Here is a 16213-nt window from a genome sequence, read left to right on the forward strand (position 1 = left end):
TTAGGCTAATAGGCCATTTTTTCATGCATTTTTAATTTTCCCTCACCATCCTGAGACTTGGAAATGTCTCCATCTACTGTTATATTTAAGAAATGCTGAATATTTGTAAAATATCTGAAATCCATTGATTTTTCATTTATCTTTCCATTCTTTGTGAGGGATAATTATTGTGATTTTGTGATCAAATAAAAAATAAAACGTATCTTTTGAATTGGGGATAGCACTTCATTTCTCTGATGGCTTGGCAATAGCCTATTTTGTTATCTGTTGATAATGTTTTCTGAATATTGTTATAAGGCTGTTGGTCGAAAAAGTAGGACTAGTTCCACATGCAAAGTAGGACTAGTTCCACGATGAACCTCTCGCACAACATGTTTTCAGGTAGGCCTAGCCTAGGTCTAGTCTATAGCCTACCTCACAACCCGTGTGTGGGCCTATGATTCTGCACTCACAGGTCCCACTGATCTATAAAGAATACTTTCTTTATAGATCAGTGATAAGTCCACTTTTTAGATTTTGTTTAAAGAGGATTTCCTAACCTTGCGATCGCGTCATGGGACCATAGAATCTAGAAAATCTAGAATAAGGCCTACCACAAAAGTTGTCAAAATATTGTGAGCCTAGGCCCTATCAAAATATTATGTCAGTACCAATTCCAATGAGTCATTGGTCAATATGTCAAAAATGTTTAAAATCTGTAATGCCGAAATGTGAACTACATTACCCGTCAACATTTTGAGTGTGCAAACGGAGCATGCCCAGTAGTTGTGAATCGTTCCTTTCCCCTCCCTCCGCACAGTTCAATGTAAGATGGTGGTCAGAGGGTACTGCTGCTGCTGTACACACAGAGGCTGAAAGAATATACAGGCGTTTTCCCCTTCAGAGCAGATACTGAAAACAAACGCCGAAAGATTTCAAGGTGTCTGCTGTCATAAAGCTCAGAGAGTCCAGTAAGATAATCAATCCCTGCCCAATTTGTTCTGTGAATATCCCTTGGAGAAGAATCCCAGCAAATAGACAGGGTGAGTAACGTTATCCCACAAACTCTCACCATAAACTGACCAGAAAACTCACGCAAGAATGGTTAAATTAAGCTGGGTTAACTATCTTAATCAGTGCAAACCACATCGTTTTAACAAAGTGTATGTCTTCGTAATTATGCCCGAGTTGTCCATTAAAGGTTGACTAAAATGTCAAAGTATCGGTGTCGATACGAGGGAGAGCTACAGGCTTGCCGGGGCTGTGTAGGCCGCGTAGGCTATCAAGTACGACTAAAACGACGGTGTTGGCCAACTGCTATTCTTGATCATTCTAACCTTTTGTAATTATTTTCTGTACTAAAGTAGTTTGGATGACCCATGTACTTACTGTGTTACGACACGGTAACTTTTTTCCAGGTTTGTTTGTCTGTATATCTGATTAGGCTACTCTGACATCGCGTTCAACGAGCTAGCTAGCTAGCCGATTAGCTAACGCTATGGTAATATTAACGTCCGTAAACGGGTTAGCATTACCCCGCTCGCCAGCGGGCAGTAACGTTAACATTTTTCATCACTTGACCGGCTTTTGACAGAGCGGAAAACATATGTTTTGTCTACGACCATAACATGCGGGACTTGCACACAGATCTTTGCAAACTGTGCCCAGGGAAGATCGCATTGATGTCATGATGTGACAAGAGTGATTTGTTTATCTGTCTAACTTGCCCTACATACTCCACACCCATGTCCCGCTAGCTCGTTAGCGGCTAGACTATGGTATTCTGCCGAATTGCTAGAGCTACCCTGCTATTATTGCTGGTTTGCCAGCGAACGACAAGTTATGCTAGGTTAGCCAGTATGAGCTAACGCAAGTCACTGACTTCATCCTAATTTCTCAAAGTCAAAAGGAAAAACTGTTTTTCCGACCAAGTAGAAATCACCCTAGTGGAATTTCCAGTTAATAAACGAGAATGACGCCAAGCTAGATTGATCATTACCTTTTGCTAACGCTAGCCAGTTTATTTTTATGTCGTGGCTAACTCGGGTTCTTCAACTGTGGCAAACTTAACGACTTTAACGCCAGTTGAGTTTATTAATGGGTTTAGTTGTGTAAATGTGTATGACTGGTGAAACAAACCTGTGCTTCAGAGTTATAAATCAGGTGGCATATTGTACATGAACTGGTTCACAAGCTAAGTTCCTAGCCTCCTAGGTAGCTAGCCAAGTCATATAGGATACACGTTAGTTGCCTTGTAATTAAAGCAATACGCTCCAAATGTATTCAGATGGCAGTCGGCAGGCTGCAGTTAAACTCTATAGTTTAAGCGATGCTACAGTTGACAAGAGTAACGTTAAATGAGCGTATGCATTTATCATTAACTGGGTAGAGTTGACGGATTTTTCCATTACGGACCTTTACTGTCTATGGTAGAGATGAAAAGGCTCTGACAGTTACGCATTGTGTTCCCGACACCAAACGTGTTATATCCACAGCAGTTTAGTAAACAGCGACATGACGTATATCCAGGAAGCAAAATTTGTGCACAGGTCTTTTATGGAACTTTCTCAGTTACTTCTCAGAAAGTAGATAAGATAATACTTCTGAACTCTTGGCCTTTTTCCTGCTACGTTGCCAGATGTTTTCACAATCAGGTGGGAAGGGGTTCTGGTTCTAGTTCTAGTTCTGTCTCCTCTGCACCCTACAGTCCAATGAGGCTGTTCGAGGGTCCCACCTCTAAAAAAAAAGTTTTGCTCAATGAGGCTCGGAGGCTGTGTAGGTGCTGGGTTGAGGTGCTATGTCCTGGGCACTCCAGTTTAGCACCAGGGATGATGTAGTTGTGTAGCCGTTGCCAAGGGTCAGTGCCGATTACCTGGTACTGTTCCCATGGGGGCAGACCCATTCTGCTGTGACTGGTTTTGCTGAAATTACACGTTGCCTTTTGTATGGATCTTTGGTGCTCTATTGGCTTGTTTATGTTTTTTTAGTAGAATGGTCAGCCTTTCCCAAGACTCAACCCCAAATCCGCAAAGCCCTTAGCAAAGTTTCCTTTTTTTCTCTAATAACAGCCTCACATTTTCCTGCCCCTTAATCATGGCCTTCTTCACACATATACCAGCTTTTTGTGTCAGTGCCATCTTTTGGAAGTGGCACTGGTATTGGTCTGAGTGAGTGTCATAACTCACTAGAGACATCACACAGGTTGCCTAAAGCTAATAAGTAAGAAACTGCCGAAAGACTGAGCCTTCGAAGACTAAAAGCTGCATAGACAAAAGCTAGCTAGCTTTCTGACTTATGTATTTTGATGATCTATTTGTTCATGTCAGGCTTCAGCTGAAGCACAAAAATAGCCTACATTGAGAATATGGATGACCGGTATGTTTGTGTCCCCTTTACATGACTTGATACCGGTATAATGAATTTGAGGGTGTTATGTTATCTACAACAACATAGAAACTGAGGTATTTGCTATGAAAGTGGGTTTAATTACTTATCAAGTGTGGGGTGTAGAACTGTGTTGCCTTTGTTGAGCTTGTTTAGAGCATGACTGTGCCAAGTTTGCTAAGAGTGTATGAGGTATTAGGCAGTGCAGTGTGATTATAGTTTCTTCCCACCCCATCAAGATCTGCTTAGACCTTATTTTTGCTATTCAGGTCGGAGCAGTGGTAGTGACCTTTAATTCCCCCATCAAAGTACTCACTAGTAAGGTCCATGGGGTTAAGTTAGTCTCCTCCAAGAAACCTGTTTTCCTCTTGAGTGCGTGTTATCCGGTCTACATTTTGCAGCCCTTTGTTTACCTAGCATCAGCTTATTAAGCAGGCAGCCTTATTTGTTGTGTACTTGGACAACACGGAGGGCACACCATGTGCGAAAAGCTTTCCCGCTCCCGTCTGCAAACACACCTAAAATCTGTCCTATGACCCCTTTCCCCCAGGACTTTCACTGTACGACTAACACAAAACGAGAGTCTCTTTTGGTTCTCAGTATGTTGGCATATTTATTCCTGTCCTGGCAGAAACCATTTGATTTGTTTTTTTTCTTGTGCCAATCCCATCAGAACACTTCAACACAGAGTAGGCAGCGCTGGCTTGGGGGATGTGTAGGCCTCCGGTGTGGGCATATCTGACAGAAAGCAGCCTTGTGAGTGCTCCGTCATGGTGCATGCAGCAGTGAGACCTTGTGAATCAGCATCACCTCACCCCACACGACACTGTCCACTTCCTCTTAGCTAACCACAGCAATGGTGGCGACTGTGTTGTTTTGGAGTGGGAAGTGGAGGTGAGGAGCCGACGTGTGAGGTCGGACGCATGCGTGGTGGGTGTTTGTTTGTTTGTCTGTCAGTTGTCATCCTCAGACTTAAAGAAGATCAATAAGTTGTTTACAACTGGATGCAGGCATGGCCTCTGTGGAATGCGGTGTGAAATAGGCCAGAGACAAATTAGCATCTCTGTCTAGAAACGGAGCAGATATAGGCTTGTGTGTGTGGAGTAACAAACCACAGAAATGACCAGCATGAGTTAACTTGAGTGAACTTGAGTTTCAGCCGTTGCTGAAACATGAAGCTTCCCTGGCAAAGTTTTGCTAGTGGCAGATTTTTTGAATAGTTGCACTTCACTGTCAAACATGGTCACATGCATAGAATGCAGTCAAGGCCCTTGCTGAACTGTGCAGCCGTAGAGTATACCGCATTGTCTCAGTCAGATCTCGTCAGATGGACCGAGGGTAGCTTTTGCGTCTCTTTGGTGTGGGAAGCTCCTTTAAATGACCTGCTTTGTGTACTGTACATGTGGGAAATGGGTCAAGCCCTTCCCTCCAGCTGTGAGAATAGATCCCTGGCTGAGAATGACCGTCTTAGCAAGGTTTCCCCCTGTAAAGTAGTTATGCCAGATGGTGAATATTCTGTCATGGGAGAACAGGTGTTGGAGAAGCTGATCTCACAGCTGATTGGTCACTGGTTTGGGCTTTCACCCATACATAACAACTCACTTGGTCAATCTTTCACACAATAATGGCTCATACTTTAAAATGTACACATACATGAGTGGGGTAATTTTACAGGTAGTTTCATGGTTCACTGCTGTTATATTAATAGAGCAGTATTACATCCCGGGTTTAAAGTTAACTTTTTAAAACAAAGTTAGTGTGAATTTCAGAAAATGTGAATGTCTGTAATCTAAGAATGTCTGTAATCTACCAGTCACTTGCATATTTTACCAGCATTTAGCTGGTGGTGGCTGGTGCTAATTTTGAGCCTTGATTGCACCTGGCATGACATACATGAATGTTTATTGATGATGTTTACTGTTCACTGACTGCATGCACCATCTTGAACATTTGTTATCATCAGCAGCAGCAGCTCTATTTTTGTTGAAGTGTGTGTGTACTGTGTTTTGCTAAAGTACACATAGTGTAGGGGGGGGTGTTTTGCACTACACCCCCCCCCCCCCTCCAGAGGAAGAGTGTGGGAAAGCATGCCAGCCTTCTACTGGGAACTGGCCCCTTCCGCACACAACAAACACAAACGTGGCCCTTATTTGCTGACCCCCGGCTTCAGGACAGTAGTCCTTTTCAGGGCCCCTGTTTGCCTCCCCCAGGTGACCTACTCTCAGCAGCAGCACCTAGAGTTAATGTATACAAGGAAAGTGCCGCCGTTGTCAAGCGCACTCGGAGTGTTGGTGCTCAAGCAGATGTGCTGGAACCCCTTGTGTCCACTCTCACACACTCTTCATGCTCGACCCTAAGGCTGTGTTCTTGGGTTACCCCTGGTCTCGTCCGTCCATGCGTCGTGTGTATCCCTCATGGATAGTGTCTCAGTTAATACATTAGGGAAGGTTTCTCCATACAGCATATATTGTCCTACATATTTAGTTTTATTTTTTTGCCACTTCAGCTGGAGATGTAAGAATGTGCTTTATGTGCCGGTAAAACTAAATGTATGTTATCTGTGTCTCAGACAGACTCCTTAGCTAGAAAACCCACAAGTGTTGTACAGTACTGTAACGAGAGGCGGACATCCTAGTAAAAGTCCTGCCATATATTCTTTCTACCTCTGCACTTAACACAGGTGATATCACTAATTATCTGATCTACCTGGCTGCTAATTAGGATGAGCTGATTTACTAAATGGTTGGATCAAATATTTTGCAGGACTTTTACTCTCTGAACCTGGGGTGTCCTCCTCTGACTGTAACAGTATTATAGAGTAGTATCGGTAAGGTGCTAGGGTGAGGGTTATGTAAAGGAACTCACTGAGGAACATGCTATCAATAAAACCAATGTAACTAGCGAGTAGCGAGCAACTAACATTATGGGTAATCATGACTTTGACTGAGCGGAATCCTCAGAGGATGGAATAGATTAGGACTTTATTGTCAGTGCATCATTTATTGAGTCTAAAAATATAATTTAAGTGCTTGTGTTACTTAAAAAAAAGAATAAATTAGGGCTGTCAATCGATTAAAAAAATGAATCTAATTAATTACATACTCTGTGATTAATTAATCTAAATTAATCACATATATATTTTTTGCTGTGAAAGTATTTTAAATATTTAAATTCAAATGAATCATTGAATAATCAGCATTAGTGACATTACAGTTCAAAAACTCATTTATTATTATTTTCACTGTTCAAATATTTGCCATAATAATCTATGATGTGACCTAATATGCTGAGGAAATAAATTCAAAAGTGCTTCGGGAAGAAGTTCTTTTTTCACATACAAGGCATTTCAGGCCACAGATATAACCTAGGGGACACAATGAAAATAAATTTAACACTCCCCTCAATGTCAAAACTTATTTCTTTGCATTGATGTGCGACTATAGAGTTGATGAACTCCGGTGATGTGCAAATTCCTTGCTGCAGACATTGCAGAGGACTTTATTTTCAACACTTTATTTTTTATGAACACCATCAGGCCGTTTTTAAAAAGTAAATGTTCCAATCAATGATTCAGGCAGCGCGTTTTCTTCCCTCTCCTTCATTTTACAGTCTAATTTTTACTGACTAGAACGGCTCGGGGTCAAAGGTCATACGGAATCGATTAATCTGCACTAATGTTTTTTAATCAGTTATTTTTTCTCAAATTAATTAATCGAAATTAATCAGTTATTTTGACAGCCCTAGAATAAATAGAAACGTATAACAACATTAGCAGCATACATAAGTACACACAGTTATTACACTCCCAGTCATGGCATAAAAACAGTATGGACACAGTCATTGCATAAAAACACTAGGGACATAATCTACAGACATGCATACTTTCTGTCATTGCATTGATCCATTTCACATTAGATTCCATATTGCACATTATTTTTTTACAGCATTGAGGGTAGTTATTGCAGTTGGATAAAAACTGTGTTTGAGTCTATTTTGTCCTTGCGTTAATTGATCTGAAGGCAACAGTTCAAACAGGGAGTGACCGGGATGGTGGGTGTTCTGGGCTTTTTTGAGACAACGGGCACTGTGTAGTTCTTCCAGTGTGGGGAGAGGGCAGCCGACGATCTTTTGGGCGGTGTTGATGACCCTCTGGAGTGCTTTCCTCTGAGCCGCTGTGCAGCTGGTGTATCAGACGCACATGCAGTATGTTAGTATCCTTTCAATGGAGGCACAGTGAAAGGACACCAGCAGTCTTTGTGTGATGTTATTCCTCCTGAGTATTCTCGTACAGTCTCTGCTGGGTCTTTTTCAGCAGCTCAGAGGTGTTCATGCTCCAGGATAGGCTCTCCTCGATGTGGACTCCCAAGAAGCAGAAGTCTGCCACCCTCTCCACACAGTCCCCACTGATGATTAATGCGTGGGATCTCTGTTTTTTCTATGATGAGTTATTAGTATTTGAGGTGTTGAGGAGCAGGTTGTTGGCCCTGCACCATGTTGGCCCCTCCTGGAGATGAGCCCCACCACTGTGGTGTCATCGGCAAACTTCACCATGGTGTTGCTGTGATGGACAGGGGAACAGTCGTGTGTGTAGAGGGAGTAGAGCAAGGGATTCCGCACACAGCCCTGGGGAGAGCCGGTACTAAGGCTTAGTGCTGTGGATGTGTGGTGGTGGCCCACTTTGACCCTCTGTCTGCAGTCGGAGAGGAAGCTATTGATCCACATGGAGGTGGTGTGTGGAAGTCCCAGGTCCCCCAGTTTGACCACTAGCTTGTGACGGAGGATGGTGTTGAATGTAGAGCTATAATCCACAAAGAGCATCGGCACATAGTCGCACAGAGCGTCCCCTGCTGCTCCAGGTATGATAGTGCAGTATGGAGTGCTATGACTATGGTGTCCTCCGTGGATCGGACAAACCAAGATTCAGAACCATACCCAGCCAAACAGTGTTGCCACTTTACTAGGAGCACATTTTTAACTGCTCATTGTCACAGATATCTATTCAGCCAATCACATGGCAGAATTTCAATGCATTTTGGCATGTAGATATGGTCAAGACAGTCTGTTGAAGTTCAAACCGAACATCAGAATGGGCAGGAAAGGTAATTTAAGTGTCTTTGAATGTAGCATGGTTGGTAGGCAGGCTGGTCTGAGTATTTCAGAAGCTGCAGATCTACTGGGATTTGTTGATGATGTCAATGAATTACTATTTGATAGCATTTTCTCATTCACTGGACGCATGAGATTTCCGTAATAAGCAGAAATGTTTGCTCATTGTCTTCAGGGTGTGCCTTCAAAATGTTGTTCTTTTAAGAGCCTTGCACACTAGATGTCAGATTGGTACTGTTGTTGGGATGTGCATCTTTACTCTACAGTTTCCTCATTTGTTCAGCTATAGCAGAGAGGTCAACCCACTTCCTGACCCTGGCAGCCCAGCTGTTTTCAGTGGGAACATGCTAAATTAACTTTTTTTCTCAGTGTCCACTGTTCCTACTTGCCACTGTCCCGGACTTAACCACCAGTGTCCCAAATTCAAGTTCTTGTTTTTTCCCATTCTACATAATAAACAGCATGATAATCAGAACAATCAGTAACTTGCATCACTTAATTAACTCATTTTGGTTCATCATGTAAGTTCTGAACACTTCATTTATTAAACACCATTTTATTAACATTAATCATCTGCTGTTTCACACAACACTCATTTTCAGAGTTTGCGCTTTTGACTCTTGAGGTTGCACTAGACGTTTTCATTGTCCGTCGTTTTGACGGACAGGGTTGTAAAACATTTCGTCAATAATCTATTTTCATGTGTCTTTAATTTCAATGTCAGTTTGGCGTGATGTCATGACCACAGATCTCAGTGAAAACAATAAGTAGCGTGGGAAATTACCATGAAGCTCGCCAATTTCTGTCTAACTTTACTGAAGTGAAGCTGTCAGATAGGCTACTCTCCAGTATTTGTTTATTTTATCAAGAATAGCCTATAGCTTAGAACTGCCACAGTGAAATGTCAAATGCTAACTTAGATAACTGTAGTTAGGCTACATTGAAACACTATCATTTTGTCAAATCGCAGTTGCAGTAGGCTATTTAGCTCAGCATGGTATTGGTGACGTTTCGTCTGTCACTGACAGAAAACACGCAGCGTTTTAGTCAGAGAGGACGGTCACCAGTGTAACCTTAGGCCTACACCATCAGTCAAAAATGTTCACAATGTCATGAAAACAAATGCCATTTCCTAGCCTACCTGCCTGCTGGTTAGGTAGGCCTAAGTTAACCTAGGAATATCGGAAAGTCACCCATTGGGCCTACTGCCCGTGACCTATTTTTGTGTCGGCCTATGTGTCACTTAATATTCATTTTATACATATATAACACCAAGACGGCGGATTCCTAAAGAATCGCAAACACCCATCCCATTTGGGTATCTTATACTGTATTTGTACCAAAATTACATTGTAGCCTACAGTGATTCGAAGAGCAGTAAACAGTGTTGTAAGGCTGTGTAGGCTACAAAACCGCTTCTTTATAGATCAGCTAGCTAACGCTGCTTTTGCCAGCTGCCCGTTATGCCAGATCAAATTTTGTATAATTTTATTCAGATGAGAAAGATACGTTTAGATTCCCATGAGAACTGTTTAGGAAAAAAGTACCTATTTTGAAATTTGCTTTGCCATTTTTTTCTACTGTCCCAGAGTTGTCCCGGAAGCATTTTTTATGGTCCCCGGGACGTCGGGACATCGCTAATTTTGAGCCCTGGGAACATGGCCTCGACTGGGGCCTATGAGGCTATTTCTCGGCATTGTAAACCTTCCTCATCTCATACTTCCTTGTGCATATGTCCAAAGTTCAACCAGGGGGCCTTTTATTGCCCCTTCTCTACATTGTGCTACATTTCTCTTAATGGCGCAAGCGACTACTCCACCACGTAAACAAGCCGTGTCTGCTCAGGGATCTGTTCAATGTCTTAAGGCCTCCCAGCTACCGAACTGGCTTGTCAAGAAGAGGCTCTCATAGTTGTCATTGTTCTGGAGCGGTCCATATAGTAAGGTATTGTGCTTGCAGCTCACTACAGGTTACTGACAAAATAGTGGTTGCCTTTTGGGTTGCAATTAAGCTATGTATTTTACCTGTTTGTGGCACACCCACCACCCACCACCACCACCACCACCACCACACAGCTCCTCTAATATCCAGTCGTGTGATTGTTACAGCCCTAAAAAAAACTTGCCTCTGGATAGCCGCCCCCAGCCCTGTTACTAATTTGATCTGGCCGACGGAGGCCACGCTGCACTGCCAGTGCTGGACCTCGTGGGCCCCTGCTCTGGGGCTGCAGGGGCTGACGTTGAGGAGGGAAGATGACCATGTAGAGCAGTCTGGGGAGGGGGGGCAGGAGTGGGAGGTGCGCGGGTTGTCGAGGAGGTTGACCCCCTGCTTGCCGTTTCCACTTCCCCTTTTAAAGAGAGATCTCACACGCTCGCTCCACCCCCCGTCGCCGTTGACCAGCGCTGGGTATTTTTAGCAAGATAGTCGATCACCACCCTCGCCCCTGCCCTTCCTACCTCTGGTGCCCCTAACCCTTACTCCACTCGCCTCCACTGCGCTCTGCTGTGCTCCTGGTCTCTGCCCCTCTTGTCCTCTTCCTCTGTCTCTTTCTATGCATCCCCCCTCCATCCCTCCTTCCCTCTCTCTCTTTTTTTTTTAAGTGGAGTGTCTTCTCTCCTGCTGTGTTTATTTGGACTTCTGAGAGTTCTGAGCACGGTCTCCCACTCCTGTCTGCTGAAACTGTGTGCATATTGTATGTGTGTAGAGATGAGGGAGCATGCACACATATACACATGCACACACACATACGCACGCACGCACACACACTCACACACACACCCTCACGTGTGCAACTGAAAGCAGTGTGCGATCCCCAGCGGCGTAACTCACAACATTCAAAACAAGATAGTAGCCCAACCAGGCCCTTAAAGGTTCTACTTCAACACCTACAATCTCTGTCCAGCGTCCTCAGGACACCCTCCTGGGTACCGAACCATGTGGAGGCGGCTGGGACTGATCTGGGGTCTGACGCACACTGGTGGTGAGGGAGGACTGAGCAGGATGACTCGCTGCCAGCCAACTAACCCCCCTCCCCTCCTCTCCTCTCCTCTCCTTAGCTCTCTGCCTTTGTTGATCAGAAGGCCGGCAGCGGCAGGCCAGTTAGCCTGAGCCATTGTTGGCAGCACAGCTTGCTACTGTCCACACACACACACACACACACACACACACACACACACACACGCTGGAGGAAGTTCAGTTATTTGTGTACGTGGATGTGGTCAATGACCACAGAGGTGTGTCGCCACCACAGGCCTTCACTCCCTGCTAATGGTAGATCAGCCTCCATGAGACTGTGGCCCAAACTTGAAGAATCTGCTAGCACCCTCTCTCTGTGCACCTGGAACATACTTGGAAGTTCTTGTCTGGTGCGTTCGCTGTGACTCATGTCTTCCATTTGGTTAAAGTGATGGAAGCGAGTTCCCGACATGATAAATAACACTTCTGCAGAACTACGATGAGTAATTAAGTGATGTTTACTTCAGTGGTGTGTGATGGACATGTTTAGAGTAGATTAGGGGAGAAAAGTGTGAAACGCTTAAACTTTAAACACTCATCTGTTTACCTTGTAATTTAATTCTCAAGGAGTTGTGGTTTGTATATCTATGGTTATTGTTGTTAATTTGTGAAATTTGTATGCAGTCTATTACTAATATTGGAATTCTTATATTCAGGCTATATGACTTTGAACTGTTATTATTAATTTTTATGTAATGTTTATTGATGTCATTACAAGTCACTTTGGACAAAAGCGTCTTCCATAAACCAGAAACATAAAACCTTTAAAAATTCACATATGTTATTTGTGTCCTCTCTGTGGTGGGGATGGTTTTGCAAAGAAGCTTTCAAGTGTCACCTCTGGTGCTACTTCCCTCTTGTAGCTTTCCAGTTCTTTGCCTCCAAAACAGTTTAGCACGTTAAAGGCATACACTGGCTCTCACTGTTCTAGCACACCAACCAGACAGCGGGTGCAGCCACATAGACTCATTTCATTTCACCTGTGATTTGTGGAGGAGAGACTATCATGGAAACTTTGCAGTGAAGCGTGACGTGTAGTTTTTGGTAGAGAGACAACCCTGCTCTCCACCCCAGGTCTCTGAATAGCTTTGCCAGTAGTGGAGCGTAGGCCTGAAAGACATCGTGTGTGTGTGTGTGTGTGTGTGGGGGCTGGGACAGATGCATGCCGTTAATGTCTTGTAGCAGGGCCCCTGTGACGGTAGCTTGAAAAGTCTTTGTTGTTGCCTTTGGCCAGGTCAGATGACTGACCAGGCAATAAGGAGGGAGGCTCTAAGATGGCCTCTGTGCTTGTCCTCTATGACTGCTTATTACTCTCCTGCTGCTTAACTGCCAGGGCTAGCTGTCATCTTGGCCGATGGGTCGATAACGCTTTCCCTCTCTCTCACTCTCCACTTCCCTATCTCACCACTGATCGCTCTCTCTCTCTCTCTCCCCCCTTCTTTCTCTCTCTCTCTACAAACTCTTACACACACTGCAATGCACTGATATCAAGAAGACACACACGTACACATACCACACACTTCAGTTACAAGCATTAATGGTAGCTTAATCTAAATTGTTTTGGTAGAATCCTGCAGCCTGTTTGCGCCTCACTAAATGGCTGGAGGATTTCCATTTTTCCTTTCTCCTTTCCTGTACCTCAGTCCTTGTTATCCTACTGTCTAGTTGAGCTTATCTTGAGTGTGTTAAGCTAAATCTTCCTTTGTAGTGTCCAAATTGGCTAATCCATTAGACGTTTCCTTAAACCCTAGTTAAGTGCCATTTCAATAAATGGGTTGTTTGCCTTGCCAGGAATAATGTTTTTGTCAACCTGTTTTTTTTCAGACTGAGTGAACTGTGAACAATGTTGTCAGGGGACCTTGACTTATCTCCGTCTTATCCGTTACCCCACATGTTGTCCTAGGAAATGACCAGATATTTCTATGTCTGAACATGTGTGAAGGAAGACTGTTGAAAAATACCTGCACCGTGCTCAAGAGTTGTTTTCTTTTTTTTTGTCTCTGTACCTAGATTGCGTTAGCACTCACTATATCTTCCTCTTCCTCCTCTTCCTCTCCTCAGCCCTTGAGCTCCGGCCCCACACCCGCCGTAAGAACGAAGGACCGTATCGGCATCGGCGTCCCTCCCCCTATTCCCTGCTGCCTCTCGCTCCTCCTCGAGGGCTCCTGCTCCTCCTCTCCGCCGCCGCTGCCACCGCTGCGTCTCCCCTGCCGTAGGATGTCCCGCAGCCCCGAGCTGAAGGACGACCCCATGGAGTGCCCCCTGTGTATGGAGCCGCTGGAGATCGACGACGTCAACTTCTTCCCCTGCACCTGCGGCTACCAGATCTGCCGCTTCTGCTGGCACCGCATCCGCACAGACGAGAATGGCCTCTGCCCCGCCTGCAGAAAGGTAGGCGTCCTCCACCTGGCATTTACTTTGCATGTATTTATTTTAGAAGACACTTTAATGCCAACAACACTCAGTTTTGTAGAAATACACAAGAGCTGGTATTCATGACCATGACCTTGGTATACCAGCTTAACCAGTTGAGCAACAAAAACACATTAGAGTGCCAAACAACAAGTTGCCCATCTTCATTTGTATGAAAATGGTCTATTTGTATTTCCAGCAATGTGTAACTAGAGAAAACACTGAGCAGAACCTCAGCTGGGGGAAGCCTAACTGCTGGAAAAAGCCTGCAGGACTGGGTGACTGTTTCCCTCCTCAGATGTGGATAGAGAATGGGGTCGGTCAGTTCACTTTTTGGCCTACTAGCCAAAGTGGCTGGTAGATGGAAAAAAAAATGACCGGCCAGACATATCTTTTACCGGCCAAAACTAAACGATGCTTTTCCTAACTACTTTGAAAGTATCATTATTATGTGGCTCTTCACAACGCTGCAGGAAGTTCTATTCAAATGAGCGGGTCTTCCCAGTGTTTGGAGGTCCAATAAATTTGTAGCCTATGATGACCACTGCAAAAATATTGTGACGATGGTAACGAGTTTTGAGCTATGAATCACATCTTTCATATCATTCTGTGAGTAGTTTGTTTGCTATCGCAATGGAACTTCATTGAAAGTGAAAGTAAGCAAGTCATGCACATCTGAAACTTTCTATTTGTGTGGTGTAGTATTTGTTTTCTCAGCGTAAAACAGTAACAAAATAACTAAGACTTCCTTTTCTCGTTTTGGCAACTAGCTGTATAACGAGCAGGATAATATATTTTCCTAGTGCTGGGTGGTATGACCAAAAATGTATATCACGGTATTTTTCAAAATTCTTACAGTTTCACTTATGACGGTATTTTTTTCCCCCATGCATAATCAGATGTTCAGCATTTCCTACAGGTTGAGAGAGGAATTACTGCAGTACACTGACTAAGGATGGTCTATTTTACTGTCATGATGTAGAATAACTCTAATTTATCTCTAATGCAGTTTTGCATGGCCCCAGAAAATGATGCTGTTTACAAAGAGCCACTCATGATTCTAATGAAGAATCTAATCAGAATGCAAAGACAATTGCAGTCAAAATACAGAACTTTTACTGTGCAAATTTCACAAACATCTTGCATGGCGGTATATTAAAATTTCATATCATAACGAAAATATACACCGGTATACGATGTGAACCGGTATACCGCCCAGCACTATATTTTCCGTTGGATATTATTGGAAAGTAAATTCTGACCATACATGTCAACATTGATTTCTGAAAATAAGGGAGGTTTCTCGATAGGGCAAACAGGACCTTGACGTATAGCCGAGTTGATATGACAAGCCAGTTTAACGTGACAGACTGAAGTAGCCTATTCTCGCAGTTGATAATCAGACGTATTCCACATGCCGAAGTGGCACAGTACCTGCCATAATTCAGCCGCCAATACAAAAATCTACTCGCCATTGGAGCTTGGATATAGAGATGAAGCCAGGATGCATGATGGTGTCAATGTTGAGGATGGAGAGGATCGACTGATGCAGATGCTGGCGACAGTCTTCAATTTAGTTTAGTGTTACACTGTTGGAAAGTACCTACCAGTCCTCAGTCACCATCTGGCTGTGATGTCATGCCCAGAGAATCATGTTTGAAGAAGTTGAATAGCTTTCAGTATTAGGCGAGCTGATTGTCAATGACCAGTGTACAATGTCCTTCCTCTGATGATAAGCCGTACAGAGATACAAGGAGCAAACTCTCTATTTAGGTTCTAAAAGAGCGGTTTGTCTCCATTTCTTTAATGATAGGTTTCCATTTCAGCATATTTCGCTTTGTTTTCATTCAAGTTGAATGGGGGTGACTTTCACTCTGATTGGGCGAAATGAGAGTGAATTCTCAGAGGAATTGCGTACAAAGTTGGTGAATCCTTAACTTTATGCGAATGAGAACCACTCGAGAACCAATTGGTTCAGCGTGTGTGTGTGTGTGTGCGTGTGCGTGTGCGCCTCTGTGTCTTAAATTCACCTCATGCACTGCCTTGTGAGAAGCTCCGCAGTGCTGTGTGAGTGTAGCCCAGAGATCAGGTGTGTGCCTTTTGACTTCCATCAGAGCGTTTACTTCAGAGTCACTCTCGCTACCCAGCATTCATTTAATCTTGCCAGGGAGGGCCTTGGCTTTGGTTACGCCAACAGAGAGACAGCACTGGGAAAGTTGTACGCATAATAAGTGGGCGAGCAAGAAGTGTTTCAGAAGATGTCCCCTCCTGTGTAAAACCCAGACAAGTCGATATTGTCAGCGTGCTCTCTGGACTA

The 16213-nt window shown here is 43.8% G+C and overlaps 1 protein-coding gene across 3 annotated transcripts in view; it reads left to right on the forward strand.

Moving 5' to 3' along the window:
• Positions 1-804: 804 nt before the first annotated feature.
• cnot4b (CCR4-NOT transcription complex, subunit 4b) overlaps positions 805-16213 on the forward strand; it is a 41810-nt gene continuing 26401 nt past the window's right edge. For all 3 annotated transcript variants that reach the window (XM_048267876.1, XM_048267878.1, XM_048267877.1), the window contains exons 1-2: positions 805-1022; positions 13546-13875. In XM_048267876.1, the coding sequence (XP_048123833.1) occupies positions 13702-13875 (174 nt within the window). In that variant the 5' untranslated portion in view covers positions 805-1022; positions 13546-13701. The remainder of the gene's footprint in view (positions 1023-13545; positions 13876-16213) is intronic.

Source organism: Alosa alosa, chromosome 17 (assembly GCF_017589495.1).
Source record: "Alosa alosa isolate M-15738 ecotype Scorff River chromosome 17, AALO_Geno_1.1, whole genome shotgun sequence".
NCBI lineage: Eukaryota > Metazoa > Chordata > Actinopteri > Clupeiformes > Clupeidae > Alosa > Alosa alosa.